This window comes from Anabrus simplex, chromosome 1 (assembly GCF_040414725.1).
Source record: "Anabrus simplex isolate iqAnaSimp1 chromosome 1, ASM4041472v1, whole genome shotgun sequence".
Taxonomy (NCBI): domain Eukaryota; kingdom Metazoa; phylum Arthropoda; class Insecta; order Orthoptera; family Tettigoniidae; genus Anabrus; species Anabrus simplex.
Genome location: NC_090265.1, coordinates 893,951,651 through 893,969,386, shown reverse-complemented (window position 1 = coordinate 893,969,386; position 17,736 = coordinate 893,951,651). Strand labels below are relative to the sequence as shown.

The 17,736-nt window shown below is 42.8% G+C and overlaps 1 protein-coding gene across 1 annotated transcript in view; it reads right to left on the bottom strand.

Moving 5' to 3' along the window:
* Nucleotides 1–17,435, bottom strand: part of LOC136874513 (uncharacterized) — a 382,224-nt gene extending 364,789 nt beyond the window's left edge. Inside the window, exon 1 of the mRNA XM_067148152.2 lies at nucleotides 17,313–17,435. Coding sequence (XP_067004253.2) covers nucleotides 17,313–17,396 — 84 coding nt within the window. The 5' untranslated portion in view covers nucleotides 17,397–17,435. The remainder of the gene's footprint in view (nucleotides 1–17,312) is intronic.
* Nucleotides 17,436–17,736: the final 301 nt, after the last annotated feature.

The window sequence follows — 17,736 nt, the reverse complement described above, 5'->3', positions numbered from 1 at the left end:
TAATGCAAATAGCAAAAAAGTCTAGTTACCAGCATAATTGATTCCGCATCTGACAATAGACATGATACGTTATACTCAACATATTCCTCATTTAGAAGACTCCTGAACATTTCTGCATTCTCTGGTTTTAGGAATTTACATACGGACAGGAATCTAACTTCTTGGTAAGTGCCTATGTGATATAAGGAAAGTTCTTCATTGGGATAATCACACGAACGGGACTTTAAATAAAAAGCTACAGATCTCTTCATGTGGTTATAAGGGTATTTAGGGGTTGTTGTAAGGTTGTGAAGGAGAGGGTGTATAAGTCACTGGTAATCAAAAATCAAAATTCCCCATGTTGATTGTTCGGAGTTGAGGCTCTCGAAACATGTACGAGTAAAACATTGTATAAAATTAGGTATTGATAGCATATTGACAGGGCGGACCAAACAATCACCCGTTATATGTTATTTGAAACTAATCAATACGGACCAAGGAAGGGACCGACAATGGTCAAATTGGTCGAACACGGACATGCTTGAATGGAATTTTTTAAAGTCGGAAAGATCATAATATGAAAATGAAGTTGGACTTCAAGAGGACAAACTGGGGCAAATATTCATTTATAGGAAGAGGAACGGGGAACTGGAATAATATACTACTAGAGATGTTTCATAAACTTCCAAATTTTTTGAAATTATTTAAGAAAAGACGAAGGTAAGTGAGGACTGTTTGACTTAACATTTTCCAAGTGTTTCATATTGATTCAGCATCTGACAATACATCTGATACGTTATCCGCATCTAATTTACTCATTTAGAAGGCTTTGGAACCATTTTACATTCTCCGGTTTTAGGATTTTGTGTTCGGACAGGAATCTAACGTTTTGGTGTGCTTCTCTCCTGGTGGCGATACAGTCTCCAACTTGTGCTGTTGAAATGGAAATGGCGTATGGCTTTTAGCGCCGGGAGTGTCCGAGGACATGTTCAGCTCGCCAGATGCAAGTATTTTGATTTTACGACCTGCGCGTCGTAATGAGAATGGAATGATGATGAAGACGACACATACACCCAGCCCCCGTGCCAGCGAAATTAACCACTGATGGTTAAAATTCCCGACCCTGCCGGGAATCGAACCCGGGACCCCTGTGACCAAAGGCTAGCACGCTAACCATTTAGCCATGGAGCAGGACATTCGTGCTGTTTATAACATGTGAAGGAACAACGTGGTTAATAAAACTGAATGGTTGATATGTACTAGATCCTTGCCCTACTGCCTTTGCACTGTAATGCAAACGAGAATATTTGTCAATACAAAATGATCCTATATCATAGCCCCAGGGGCTCTTAACTTTGGAGCGTGAGTTGGCGACCACGGGGCCCTCAGCTGAGTCCCGGCATTGCTTCCACTTACTTGTGCCAGGCTCCTCACTTTCATCTATCCTATCCGACCTCCCTCGGTCAACTCTTGTTCTTTTCCGACCCCGACGCTATTAGGTTTGCGAGGGCTAGGGAGTCTTTCATTTTCACGCCCTTCGTGGCCCTTGTCTTTCTTTGGGCGATACCTTCATTTTTCGAAGTGTCGGACCCCTTCCATTTTTTCTCTCTGATTAGTGTTATATAGATGATGGTTGCCTAGTTGTACTTCTCTTAAAACAATAATCACCACCACCATCTTATATCATATAGTGTCTAAGAAACACTGGCAGTGGCGGCTGCTCACCAACATATTGAGGCGGGCTCAAGTCTCAGTTGTAGAGGGTAGTGTTGAAACTAAATACATCGACTGGTGTTTCCCTACGACATAACTTATATTAATTTTAAGAGAACCCTGTGGTACGTCTTCGGTACTGTATAATCAGGAGCGTAGCCGATGGGTGGGGGGGTGAGGGGGTATTAATGGGTTTTAGAACCCACCCCCATATTTACCAAACGATAATAAATAGAAACTGACAATAAACTAAATAAACATTCAGTGTCATAATTGTAGAACCAACAGATCTGTTGAATCTATTTTATAAAAAGCCTCAAAAATTGTATTTTAGATTGTAAACTGAACATACCATTCGCTGTAAAACTGTTAACCTTGATCGTATTTTCTTGTGCTGTATTTTAATGTAAGATTTTGTAGTGTATTAACATAATTCACTCGTATCAGTGTCCTTATGACCGATCCTGGCTACGCTACTGTCTAGAATTGTAAATACCTGCCCTGAGCCCTCCCTGCCCCGTTTGGACTGGCCGCAGCTGATCCAGTCTCTGTAACTAGTCCTTTATTCAAATAATCTGCATTAATGGTTTAGCTGACTTCCTGCATTCTTCCATAATTCTCATGTACTCACCGTCGGTGGATGCAGAGTGGGTGTCGGCCCACAAGTGGCTACGGCTGGTCCGTGGTCCAACAGCTCTGCACTCCGACGGGCCAAGCGAGCAGAGGAGGGGTGGCCACGGCTCTATCGTGGTTCTACGCCTCTGCATTCGGGAGACAGGACAGGGCTGGACCTCACGGCTGGCTCCAACCGTCAGCTGTTCTGAGAATGATTTTCCGTGGTTTTGCATTCTCCTGCACTAAGACGAATGCTGGAACAGTTCCTAGTATAGGCCACGATCGCCAAACCCCTCCTTCACCGAAACAAAACTCCCGGCCTGAGAGACGGTGTTACCGTCTGATTTTAGTTTATAGTAGTAGTCATGTGCTCAGAAGGTAGGCCTACCTGTGTATGTTCAACTCTCTACAACAACCGCATTTCCTAAAATTTCTGTCACACTGGTTGGTACCTTCGTAGTTCCATCCTCATGTTATTAAGTCGATAATCGATATTTAACGTAGAATTCCTGGAAATGTTCACATTCTATTCTCGTAAAGTAAGAAACAATAACTCAAACTGTTTTGTAAATTACAGGGAAGTTCATACCACGACAATCGCTGTAAATACATTGGGAGTCACGCTGGTCTAAAGGCGCCTAGTGAGTCAGCAGCCAGGCAGTCATTACTCGCAGACGAAGGGAAATTTCCATGAGACTTGCATTGTCATTGATTACACCATGGATCAGCCCCCTGTGTACAGCTAAGTAGGCGCAAGTATCACAAAAAAGGTATGAGATGAGTAGAAATATTTATTTTAGTAGTTATAGAAAAATGTGTTTTTCTATTTTCCATACTCTACAGTTCATACATTTGAATATATGAAGTCGATTTATGTTTAGTAATAATAATAATCATTTATAACATTATATTGATAATATCAAATCATAGGGTTAGAGTGGGGTAATTCCGATCAAGGAGGTACCTCTGATCACGACTTTTATTCAGAAACGAGAATGAGAACAGTGTTCAACAGGGAAGCGTTTGAAGCCTCCTGTACATCGGCCATGAAAGCAGAGCAGCTTGTTTGCAGCGTGGCGGACGTTCTGTGTTTTGTGACATTTTCTTATTAGGAAGCTGGGGGTCGGCGGTTGCTGAGCATGCTTCGGTCTACAACTGGCCACGGTTGGTCCGTGGTCCGACAGCTCTGCAGTTCAACCGACCAACCGAGCAGAGGACCAACCGGCTCTACTGTGGCTCTATGCCTCTGTATACGGGAGACGGAAAGGGGCTGGTCCCCACCGTCGGCTGTCCTGAGAATTGTTTTCCGTTGTTTTCCATTCTCCTCCCGGGACAGTTCCTAGTATTGGACACGGCCGCCATCCCCTTCACCTTCTCTGAACATCTTCACCGCAGTAGCGGGATTATGAAGTGGAGGAGCACAAAAATGTATAGACAACACAAAGTATCAGGGTCTGGGGGATATAGAGGCAGGGGGAGAGGGGTAGACACCAAAATTGAAAAAAATAGCCATAAAATGGCAAGTTTTTAATGCTCTCTGAGCGAATTCCGATCAGTGTTGCCAACTTATATTTTCAAGATCCGCTATATACTACTTAAAATCCGCTAAAATTACGCCAAGAAATCCGATAAATAATGAGCAATAAAATGATCAATAATAATAATAATAATAATAATAATAATAATAATAATAATAATAATAAAAGTAAATGTCTGCACTCACCTGATCTGTGAGTTTCACTGGGATTAACCTCCTGCCTGCAAGCCGGCGAGCTAAAACTTGTAGGCGTTTTAGTGTCGGGTGCAAACTAGGTGAATCCCCTACCTCAAGGGCCACACACAAAACAGGCCAGTTTATTAAACGGTCTTCCTCCATAGCATGAATATAAATGCTACTCTCTCACAGTTTCATTATCTGTCAACTAAGAGATAAGTACCCTTTCCCCACGCATTAGAAGTTTATGATACCATGATCTCATAACATCAAATCCAAATTACATGTTTTCCTCATGTGACTGCTAGCTCCTGACAAGAAATACGGAATAGCTCGGAGACAGACTGGAGTACAAATTAAAAGGAACGTAAAATGGATAAAACACTAAATTCCGCTATAATAAATCTAGAATTCCACCAAATATTCCGCTGTCCGCTAAATTATATATTTCTTCGCCGACAGTCTTCTAATTCCGCAAAATTTAGCGGAAAATCCGCTAAGTTGGCAACACTGATTCCGATAGAGACATCAAGGTTGACAGTCTACCAACTTCCGTCGTCCCAGAACATAGCTCCGCGGATTTCCACTACTTGCTGTGGCGCTGTAGGCTACAATTCGGTTAGCCGCGACGATCGATATTTTCCCGCTATTTTTTCTTAATAATAAAAGAAATTAAAAAGGAAAGAATTAGCCGAAAAGATAACAACGTTTGCACTTTCTTTTATAATTCCTAGTTTTCAGGTGGCTAACTTAGAATGAAAATGTATTTTTTTTCTCCACCAAGTGTGTGTGTGCGTGGGGGGGGCAACAGTTCCCCTTCCCGCCCCCGTAATCGCCGCTACTGCTTCACCATATTAAATCTCTCTGGCCTGAGTAATAGTAGTAGTTTTTTTGTTGCTATTTTGCTTTACGTCACACCGACACAGATAGGTCTTATGGCGACGAGGGGGATAGGAAAGGCCTAGGAATGGGAAGGCCGTGGCCTTAATTAAGGTATAGCTCCAGCATTTGCCTGGTGTGAAAATGGAAAACCACGGAAAACCATCTTCAGGGCTGCCGAGAGTGGGGCTCGAAACCACTATCTCCCGGATGCAAGCTCATAGCTGCACGCCCCTCACCACACGGCCAACTCGCCCCGTGAATAGTAGTAGTAATAACCTGAGTCGATAATTGCCAGGTAAGCGACACATATTTATGATTTATTATAATAATTTTACAGAATGCGATACCAGAGGATGTGATAATGTGAGTTTATTTGTTAGAGTTTTAATATCCAAATTAGTAAGCGGTGTAGTGGTGGCGATGTGTAATTTGGCAAGTTGGGGTGAGCCCGATCATCAGTGATAGTTCATCTGAGGAAGATGTTGCGTCTCTTGATCTCTGTTACGATGACGAGTGCGATGACATGGAGCCCACAATTTGCAGCGAGAAAGACATTTGCGTCCTATGTGGTGATGAAGGCCAGGACGATGCAAACTGTGGTATAGGTGCACTCTATGCTCAGATTGAGCCCATGCAGCGTGCAGTGGCTATAACACACCAAAATATGTGATGAATGTTCTAAATGACTGATAAATTAGTGCTTGTGTGTGTGTTGTTCCTATGGTTCAAAATAGGTCATCTCAATTACCTATGTCTTAGGACATCATCATCTGTAGGTAATGTAATAATCTCTATTTTCTCTGTTAATACTGTATTACAACATTTTTTACTCTTCCACGTGTTTTTAAAAATACAAGTTGCTTTACATCGCACTGATACAGATAGGTCTTAGGACGACGATGGGACTGGAAAGAGCCAGGAGTGGGAAGAAATTAGCTATTTTTATATTCAGGAAACCTAACAAAATGGATAATTGCTTACTGACATGTTATTTTCCTCATTACACGTAGCGAGCTCCATAGTTGCAGTCGCTTAAGTGTGGCCAGTATCCAATATTTGGGAGTGGATTGGAACCCCATTGTCGGCACCCCTGAAGATGTTTTTCAGCGGTTTCCCATTTTCACACCAGGCAAATGCTGGGGCTGTACCTTAATTAAGGCCACGACCGCTTCCTTCTCAATCCTAGGTCTTCCCTAACCCATCGTCGCCATAAGATCTATCTGTGTCGGTGCGACGTAAAGCAAATTGTGAAATATATACTGTGTATATATATGGTACCGCCATTGGTTTTTGCGGTTTTCCTTTAACCGCATACCATTTGATGGTACTCTTCGAGGATTGAACCATCGAGCGAGTTGGCCACACAGTTAGAGTCGCGCCGCTCTGGGCTTGTATTCGGGAGATAATGGGTTCGACCCCACTGTCGGCAGCCCTAAAGATGTTTTTTTTCCGCGGTTTCCCATTTTCACACCAGGGAAATGCTGTGGCTGTACCTTAATTAAGGCCACGCCCGCTTCTTTCCCAGAACATAGCTCCTACCTGTGTCGGTGTGATCTAAAGGAAAGGAAAAAGGAAGATCGAACCAGCCTCCGGGCTATAACAGACAAACAAACAGATAAACAATGTTAGTATGGATATCATCCGAAAAAATCGCACTTAAAAGTTAGTTCCGGCTAATATTACTGAATGAGAACGTAACGTGACGTTCATGGCACATCACATAAAAAACAAAAATACTTTTATTTCCATGTGTAGTATTCTTCTACTGATCACACAGATAAATATAAGTAACTAGGAGGCAGCAAGGAAGAAAAGGTGACTGCCACATTTGGCATCCGGTACTAGTGTTTAATACTGACACTTTCACTGCCAACGTATTCCACCTGGAAGACTGTTCCTCGTTACGTTTCGTTATATGTCGTGACAACAACATATGAACTCTTCAGAAACACCTGTTGGCCGAAGTCATGCTACAATGCCGAGCGTGAATGGTGACAGTCGCGCAGCAGTACCACGTTTATAGTCCTATTAACTGCCAGATATGTGGGAACACTTCCGCCGCATGACATCATTCAAGGATGATGTGGAAAGGATCTTACATTCAGTATCATCAAACATTTCAAATATCGACGCGTTATGGTGCCATCACATGGGACCTTTGAGGACCGCTGAAAATAAGAGAAATACGCAATAAATAATAATAATAATAATAATAATAATAATAATAATAATAATTGTACAGGACGGTACACCCCTACGCCGCAGTTTTAAATCTTGCGCCAATAAATCCTTCCTCTACAGGAGAAACTCTGAACTTTAAAAACTGGATCAACTCATAAGTTTCTCAGAAGATGTCACTACCGTAAATTTTGTAATTACGAAGTTGTCAATACTGTGTGGATTTCAACTTGTTTTGTTTTCCATTGATCAAGAAGTGTGGACATTCTCTTATAGATGTCTCTACTAAAAAACTATGATCACGCACCCTGGTGCGAAGTGAGGGAACCTTTTTGAAGAAATGTTGTATTCATAAGTTTTTCCTTTACTAAATTTCGTTCTTTCATTTGTGGGTTGGCAATATTAATCTTTTCTTTCCGCCAGTTTTGAAGTTAGCCAATCAATTATTTCTGTAATCAATTTTTGACCAGTCGTGTCTTCTTCGATTTTGTGTGTAACTGTGTACTGTAGCCAATAAACGCCTGTGGTTGTGTCTTAATTATTCATGAAAGGTCTCGAATTTTCCCCGAGGGTATAAAAACTGCTGATTTTCTTGTCTCTCGGCCACTTCATCAACATCTAACCTTGTGTATGGACATGTAGCAGGAGGCGGGAAGCGCCTCTTTCATCAGGCAGCAGCTCTTCAGTAAGGTAATGGCCGTTTAACATATTTATTTCTTACTAGCTCAGCAGTTTAACCCTGGGGAAAGGTCCGAATCCCTTTGCAATGTAAACTATCTTTTCGACATGTAATTTTTCCCTTTGATGTAAAAACTTCATTAGATCTGTAACTGCAATTCGGGGGTAGAGAGTGCTTTACCCTCTCGAGCTCCCCTTCATATTGGTTTGAGGTGACTGCGTTTTGTAACTGGTTTTCTTCCCTTCTGTAATACCTTAAAAGTTTTCTTATACGAGTCACCTCCATAGTTTGGGAATAGCCCCTGTTTCATCGGCCTAGTGCTTCTTAGGTTTTAAGAAGTTACGTGGACGAGTGCAAGTACACGCCTCCATTCATCTTTGCATTTTGGGCCATTTATTTATCCTGTTCTTTTCTGCTAAGGCACAGTAGGTTGGGTACAAGATACCCCCGTTTCCTTGTAAATTATGCCTTGAGGGCAGTTAATAGTAAAGTCTGTTATGGCCTTTAATAGGCTCAGAAAATTGAGAGCGGGTCAGTTCTTTTATTTGTGGTAAACGTGCCTCAGAGAGGCTTGATATTAAAAGTTGGGAGTAAGTGCTCCATGTATGAAGGGGATTTCTGCCCTTTGGTAAATATGTGTTGTGTGAGCTGAGAGCTCAGGAAATGTAAGGTGAAGGCTTGAAGCCCAAGTTCTGTTTATACCACCAATCTTGTCTTTCCTAGACTTAAATTTTGGTACTGGTACCTTGTTAATTGTTGTTTCTTTTAAAAGGGAGAGAAAAAAAATATAAAACCTTTGTTACAGTTTTAATTAACTTTGATGTTGTAGTTAGACCCGTTCACCCCGGCACCTTCTTTCACCTCTGCAGATCCACTAAACCGCGGAACAACAACAACAACAACAACAACAACAACAACAACAACAACAATAATAATAATAATGATAATAGTAATGCCCGTCTCTGTGGTGTAGTGGTTAGCGTGATTAGCTGCCACCCCTGGAGGCTCTGCCAAGAAATTTGAAAAGTGGTATTAGGGCTGGAACGGTGTCCTCAGCCTCCGGAGGTCAACTGAGTAGAGGTGGGTTCGATTCCCACCTCAGCCATCCTCGAAGTGATTTTCCGTGGTTTCCCACTTCTCCTCCAGGCAAATACTGGGATGGTGCCTAACTTAAGGCCACGGCCGCTTCCTTTCCTATTCCTTGCCTGTCCCTTTCAATATTCCCATCCCCCCACAATGCCCCTGTTCAGCATAGCAGGGCGAGGTATTGGTCATCCTCCGCAGTTGTATCCCGACCCAAGGTCTCGCCCTCCAGGACACTGCCCTTGAGGCGGAAGAGGAGGGATCCCACGCTGAGTCCGAGGGAAAAGCCGACCCTGGAGGGTAAGCAGATTAAGAAATAAATAATAATAATAATAATAATAATAATAATAATAATAATAATAATAATAATAATAATAATAATAATCGGATAGTTTAAGCTACCATTGTGGCTGCCTGTGTGTCAATTACGATGTTTCGTTTTACTCTACCAGATGGAAGGAAAAACCGGATCTCTCTTGCGCGGTCTATGGCTGAGGTCTAACTAATTTCGTTGGGTAAACACTAAATGTGTCCATGTGTCCACATATTTTTTGATATGCGGACGTCGTACGACATGGAGTGCCGAATTGCCTTTTTCCGCCCTTCAGAAATCCGACTTCCTCTGCCGGCGAACTTGTGACCTAGAGGCTGACACTCAATCGTTGAGCTAAGAATAAGACATACCATAAAACATTCTAATGAGCTACATGCAAACTTAAGTTATTTTCCATTACTAACAGAGTAACCATTCCTCGTCATTTTTAGTTCATTTTTAAATTTCGTGTGGCTATTGCTAGCCTGGTGCAGCCCTTGTAAGGCAGACCTTCTATACTTTTTTTTTTCACAAAATATTCATCCTGATGTAAACAAATAGACGGAGCACCTTGCTTTTGCACGTGGACATAGACATACTAGTTTGGAAGAGTACATAAGCAATACTGTACAATGCTTGTTTATAAAAAAGAGTAGCCCCAGTATATAAAGGAAATGGTGATAGACATAAAGCTGAAAATTACAGGCCAGTCTGTTTGACATGCATTGCATGTAAGCTTTGGGAAAGCATTCTTTCTTATTATATTAGACATGTTTGCGAAATTAATAACTGGTTTGATATATGGCAGTTTGGGTTTAGGAAAGGTTATTTCACTGAAACTCAGCTTGTAGGATTCCAGCAAGATATAGCAGATATCTTGGATTCAGGAGGTCAAACGAACTGTATCGCGATTGACCTGTCTAAAGCATTTGATAGGGTAGATCATGGGAGACTACTGGCAAAAATGAGTGCTATTGGACTAGAAAAAAGAGTGACCGAATGGGTGGCTGTATTTCTAGAAAATAGAACTCAGAGAATAAGAGTAGGCGAATCTTTATCTGACCCTGTAATAATTAAGAGGAGAATTCCTCAAGGCAGTATTACTGGACCTTTATGTTTATATATATATCAATGATATGTGTAAAGAAGTGGAATCAGATATAAAGCTGTTTGCAGATGATGTTATTCTGTACAGAGCAATAAATAAGTTACGAGATTGTGAGCAACTGCAAAATGACTCGATAGTGTTGTGAGATGGACGGTAGGCAATGGTATGATGATAAACGGGGTTAAAAGTCCGATTGTGAGTTTCACAAATAGGAAAAGTCCTCTCAGTTTTAATTACTCCGTTGATGATGTGAATCATTGTGGATCATTGTAAGTACCTAGGTGTTAATATAAGAAAAGACCATCATTGTTTAATCACATAAATATGATTGTTAATAAAGGGTACAGATCTCTGCACATGGTTATGAGGGTGTTTAGGGATTGTAGCAAGGATGTAAAGGAGAAGGCATGTAAGTCTTTGGTAAGACTCCAACTAGAGTATGGTTCCAGTGTATGGGACTCTTACCCGGATTACTTGATTCAAGAACTGGAAAAAAATCCAAAGAAAAGCAGCTCGATTTGTTCTAGGTGATTTCCGACAAAAGAGTAGCGTTACAAAAATGTTGCAAAGTTTGGGCTAGGAAGACTTGGGAGAAAGGAGACGAGCTGCTCGATTAAGTGGTATGTTCCGAGCTGTCAGTGGAGAGATGGCGTGGAATGACATCAGTAGACGAATATATTTGAGTGATGTCTTTAAAAGTAGGAAAGATCACAATATGAAGATAAAGCTGGAATTCAAGAGAACAAACTGGACCGGGCGAGTTGGCCGTGCGCGTAGAGGCGCGCGGCTGTGAGCTTGCATCCGGGAGATAGTAGGTTCGAATCCCACTATCGGCAGCCCTGAAGATGGTTTTCCGTGGTTTCCCATTTTCACACCAGGCAAATGCTGGGGCTGTACCTTAATTAAGGCCACGGCCGCTTCCTTCCAACTCCTAGGCCTTTCCTATCCCATCGTCGCCATAAGACCTATCTGTGTCGGTGCGACGTAAAGCCCCTAGCAGAAAAAAAAGGAAAAACTGGGGCAAATATTCGTTTATAGGTAGGGGAGTTAGGGATTGGAAAACTTACCAAGGGAGATTTTCAATAAATTTCCAATTTCTTTGCGATCATTTAAGAAAAGGCTAGGAAAACAACAGATAAGGAATCTGCCACCTGGGCGACTGCCCTAAATGCAGATCAGTAGTGATTGATTGATTGATTGTGATTTTATAACGAGAAATGAAGGCACTTGTTCAAAATCCACGCCCACGTGGTTAGGACCTGTCATCTTGACAGCTGTCAAAAGCACGTGGATTTTTAAATTCCGTGCCCACTGACGTGCTAAGGTGGCAGCAGTGAGGTTAGGCGGCGTTAAGATGGCAGCACTGAAGTTAGCAACGTTCACTTGTTTAAATTTAACGCCCACGTAGTTAGGACCTGTCATGATGACAGCTGTTAAAAGCACGTGGATTTTAAATTCCGCGCCCCTACGTGGTTAAGGTGGCAACAGTGAGATTATGTCCCGTTAAGATGGCAGCACTGAGGTTAGCCACATTCACTTGTTCAAAACCCACGCCCACGTGGTTGGGTCCTGTCAAGATGGCAGCTTTCATCTTGACAGCTGTCAAAAAGCACGTGGATTTCAAATTCCGCGCGCCTACACGCATAAGGTGTCAACAAGATGTGCCTGTCAAGATGGCAGCACTGAGGTTAGCGATGTTCACTTGTCCGAAATAGTTCAAGTTAGGGTCCGTCAAGATGACAGCTGTCAAAAGCACGTGGCTTTATTTACAAACAATGTGACGTCACGGTCACGTGGTAATGACGTCATGCGGTCAATGACCTTGGTCGGGGTCAATGACCTCGTGGGAAAATGCTGATGCAGCTCCCATTGTTTTAAAACCGGCCCTGCCCTACTATTAATGAGACTTTGTATTTCAGTTTAGAATAAGGTCGAGTAGGATCTACTGTAGGCTGTAAGCAGCAGGGAGTGCTTCAGAAGGAGCCTCAATAATAAAACTCGGTGTCTCTTTCTCTTTCTTACGATTGGTTTTACGTGAAAATAGCTCATGGCAACACCATTTAGAATTTTTGTTCTATACCTTTTTTCGATACAGTAACAATTAAGGGAAATATCAGTGCCAGTCGTGTGAAAGTGTGAGTTCCATTGCCAGTAACTAACTCTATAGACTTACGCTTACGCTGGGCATTTCGTCCCGCTGGCGCAACGCAGCAACGCAACGGGCGGGCAGGCAGGCGATGAGCATAGCCGATGCTAACAGGTGGCCATACACACATTCTTTCCTCTGTAAAATAGCGGCGTGTCTCGAATCACGCGGGAAGTTGTGCCTGGGTAGGCATCGCCTCGCGCCAAGATACAACGCGGAGGGATATTCTTAACACCCAGTCCCTATGGCGCGTGCTGCAAGTGCAGACGCTACAAGTAGCCACATGCCTTGCCACACCACGCGCTAATGTTGTTTATGTTAACGTGTGCTATAAAGTTGAAGAATAGCCGGCATTCGTCATGCTATTCGTCATGAGATGTTTGGTCTCATCCGGCTTTGTGGGAGGTGAAATCGAAGGAATACGGCATATGATGGATGCTCTGATTGAGTTTTGGCCCAAACGTTGATCGTGACTTTGTTTCCAAGAAAATTCAATCAATGAAAGACTCTTTCAGGAAACAGCTTTAAAAATGCGAGAAGTTTAAGAAAAGTATGTACCAAACCTGTGATATTTCGATCTATTATTGTTTACTTGAGAGCATGAAAGACGGTATCGGTATTGACAGTCTGATGGAAAGTCCCTCGCAAATTCCTATTACGGCACAGGCAATGACACATATTTTTTTCTTTCATCCATATCGTTAGTCAGCACGTTTGTTTCGACTCTACATGCACAAAACACTACAGTCACCAGAGACACGACTTAGTCACGCTGAAAATGTGTACACGCCAACGTGCCAGTCTAGATGACATGCCATAAATTCACGTCTTCTCCTCGGAAACGGAACGCGCCGTGGTAACACGTGTTAAATTCCCTGGTGAGTTATTTACTGTGTATGGGAGAAGACAGTTTTTTCCACGCGAACCCGCAATTTTACGGAGGAAAGAATGTGTGTATATGGCCACCTATTGAGCCACAGTGACGTGGCTACGTCACAGGCCGTGAAGGTTGGGCGAAGTTCTCCCAGTAATTGTCGATCACTGAGGCAGAAAATAATTAAAGAAGGCAGAAATCCACGTCATTTCCAATTTACGTTGTAAGGAATAAGTTATTTATGTTCATTACAGTTTATGTATTTTGACCACCGAGCTCGATAGCTGCAGTCGCTTAATTGCGGCCAGTGTCCAGTATTTAGTAGGTTCGAACCCCACTGTCGGCAGCCCTGAAAATGGTTTTCAGTGGTTTCCCATTTTCACACCAGGCAAATTCTGGGACTGTACCTTAATTAAGGCCACGGCCGATTCCTTCCCACTCCTAGCCATTTCCTGTCCCATCGTCGCCATAAGACCTATCTGAGTCGGTGCGACGTAAAGCAACTAGCAAAAAAAAAATGTATTTTGACCGGAGACAATAAAGAGTTAGGCCTACAACCTCAAATATTTTATAATGTACGTAATGAATTACAATTTTCACTATTATATTTTAATACGTGCTTTTAAAATATCTCTAATATAATATGGACTTAAGGTGGATAGGTGGTAGTTGCTTGGGTTTAAATTATCTGATAAACTCACCCATAATCCAACCATGCTTACCAGGAATAATATCAGTTATATTATTTATTTGAAGGCATACTATATATTAAGTTGGTAGATACTTTTTACATTGTTGTACTTTAATCTTGGATACTAAATTTCTATGTCCTCACTCGTGATCAAACTCCTTCGCCGTTTAGAGGCTAGGCATTGTCATCGGACGCCTGATAAGTTTTCCCCCGTTCGTTGCTTTACGTCGCACCGACGCAGATAGGTCTTATGGTGGCGATGGGACAGGAAAGGCCTAGGAATGGGAACGAAGCGACCGTGGCCTTAATTAAGGTACAGCCCCAGCATTTGCCTGGTGTGAAAATGGGAAACCACGGAAAACCATTACCAGGGCTGCCGACAGTGGAGTTCGAACCCACTATCGCCCGGATGCGAGCTCACAGCTGCGCGCTCCTACTGATAAGTTTTAAATACTATTTTCAGAAATTCAGTGAACAGGGAAAGTCACACAACACTACCACACTGTATAAAGTCAAGCAGTAAACTTGTTGAATTATGTAAATAAATTACGTTTTGCTGAATGAATAAGAGGAATTTGACTTTAAAAAATGGAAATACTGTCATTTCCATCTGAGGAATTGTAAATCGTAGCTTGTACGCTTAAACCTTGTATCTTTGTAAATCGTCATTTCGTTGAGTAGTGCAGGAGAGCTTCGTAGTCACAGTCGAACGTCACTGCTCTCTTTACTGCAAAATATGTTCGCTCTTTCGCTGCAATGTGCCGTATGCTTGCTACGTAAGCTGCCCGTATTTACGTCAAACCAGGCCGGCCGCACCGGGCTGCCCTCAACGGGCGTCCAGCTGAGCACCTCTGTGTGGACGTTAGATAGACGACAGTACTGTTGCAATTATACAAAAGTTATTCCGTCAACGACGTGACGGCCCTACAGCAACTGATTTTATGATACGTAGATAGGTGTGATCAAACTTAAGTTGAAAGTAATTCGTGAAAATTGAGTGATATATCCGATTGAATTACAAACCGCTAACAACGCTTGGAGTCAGTTGAAATAAATGGTGTGTTACATGAATCTGTAGCAATCTAACTTGAGATAATTATTTATGCCTTTTTTTTTCTTTACGTCGCACCGCCACAGATAGGTCTTCTGGCGACAAATGAAATGAAATGGCGTATGGCTTTTAGTGCCGGGTGTGTCCGAGGACAAGTTCGGCTCGCCAGATGCAGGTCTTTTGATTTAACGCCCGTAGGTGACCCACGAGTCGTGAAGAGGATGAAATGATGATGAAGACGACACATACACCCAGCCCTAGTGCCGAGAAATTAACCAATTACGGTTAAAATTCCCGACCCCTCCGGGAATCGAACCCGGGACTCCTGTGACCAAAGGCCAGCACGCTAACCATTTAGCCATGGACCCGGACTCTATTCGGCATTCCACGTCGTACGATGTCGGCAGGTAAAATCTCTCTAGCGACACATTTTCTATTTATCCTACACAATTCATTTAAAGTTAATGAAAACAGAGAACCGTTTCTCTAAAACGAAATGTACGCTTGTTGTTTAAAGGGGCCTAACATCTATGTCATCGTCCCGCGAAGATGCGATTTAAAGTGTGAAATATATCAGTTACTGTGGTCACTTGATTCCATCTTGCAGTCACGGATTTGCGTCGACGTGTTACTTTACCGCTGTAATCTTTCCCTGTGACAGAATTTTTGGCCGAGTATGTGATGCAGATGTTAAAGCTTTCGCCTCTTGTGTCCAAGGATGCGGTGCGGTGTCGCAGCTGATCGGCATTTATGGAGTTTAAATGTGAGAGATCTGTGTTAATGGATGAATAAGCACGTTAACGAACCCTTTCAGAGAAAAAGTCCGGTGTTCTGTGTTGGTAGCTGAAGGGATGTTACATTAAACATAAAATAACTGGAGTTAACACCTGTGTATCCCTACAGGTATCTCGCCTTCAAATTTGTAACGTACGCATTACGGGAACCGAGCTCGATAGCTGCAGCTGCTTAATTGCGGCCAGTATCCAGTAATCGGGAAATAGTGGGTTCGAACCCCCCTGGATATGGTTTTCCGTGTTTTCCCATTTTCACACCACGCAAATGCTGGGGCTGTATCTCAATTAAGGACACGGCCACTTCCTTCCCATTCCTAGGCCTTTCCTATCCTATTGTCGCCAGAAGGTCCGGCTCCATGGCTAAATGGGTAGCGTGCTGGCCTTTGGCCACAGGGGTCCCGGGTTCGATTCCCAGCAGGGTCGGGAATTTTAACCTTAATCGGTTAATTTTGCTGGCATGGGGGCTGGGTGGATGTGTCGTCTTCATCATCATTTCATCCTCATCACGACGCGCAGGTCGCCTACGGGAGTCAAATCAAAAGACCTGCATCTGGCGAGCCGAACTTGTCCTCGGACACTCTCGGCACTAAAAGCCATACGCCAATTTATTTCATTTGTCGCCAGGAGACCTATCTGTGTCGGTGCGACGTAAAGCAAAAAAAAAGAAGAAGAACAACATAACGGGAAACGAATGGTCAGCCGTAAACCTTGTCGTCGAAGCCCACCTGGATGCCGTGATCGTTAAGGCGTCAAGTCTATATGGTCTGATACCGAGGTTAGCTGGTTCGAGTCCCGTTGGCTTGAAAAGTTTTCACCATGGGCAGGGTAGGAGAGGTGGTGGGTATAGAATTTCTAATCACTAGGGTTACGTGCTAAAAGCCTGGGTTCAGTCCCAAACCTCTCTGCGGTGTTCATATGGGGTGAGGGCATATGAAGCTGTTGATGGTGATTCGCTCGTCAGATGGGGACGTAAAGCTTTGGGAAGACCTCTTGGTGTTATTCGTAAGGAGTAGGATCCGTGCCGACACCGGGTTTCACCCTCCACCTAGTTCATCATAATCATCCCACATCCAGATGCGCAGGTCGTCCATGGGAGAACATGTCCTCGGATATTCCCGGCACTAAAAGCCATACGATAAGATACGTGAGACTTCTCTTCGAACTTAGAATCGCCGGAACCGAAGTAGACCTCGATGACTGATAAAATGAAAACATGCTTTGCTCACTTTTCACGAGTTATTTGCCACTTCATTTGGATATATAGCTTAAAAAAAAAAAAAAAAAAAAAAAAAAAAAAACAGAAAACAAGGTTGGCCTCACTACGTAACGTTTGATCCTATGTATTCTCAACAATGACAGTCGATAAGTACATCGCATATCGGTATTTATCAGAACGGTTGTTACTAAGAGTACCCCTGTACTTGGATATTTCTCGCCTTCCTAGCACCTCAATTAGAGACAAAAGTAAGTAATCAAGGAAAAGAAAACTCACCTGAAACAAATCTCCTTGTCTGAAGGTTGGAAACAAACTGCTGCTCTGGGTTTCACGTGACGACTTTGCCTCTGCTGTTGACATACTCGACTGTGAATGGTCATACTCCTCTGACGGCGAGTGGTCATTGTTATCGTCCCCGGTTTGTTTAACGCACGGCACACGATTAGACACATTCGGCTCTGAAATGCACTTTTCTAATTTCATTTTTAGAATCGGTGACCTTAAAACAGTATCTGCCAATCCGTTGAAATGAAGAGATCGTGTTGATGTACCTTTTTGGTGTTCGATATTTCGCGATGCATTTGGTGAAGTAGGTGTTGATCTTGTACTGAACGTATCACAGCTCTCAGCTGATATTCGTTCATTTATCATCCCATTAAAAGAATATTTTGCTTGATACAGATCTTCCATTTTAATATAA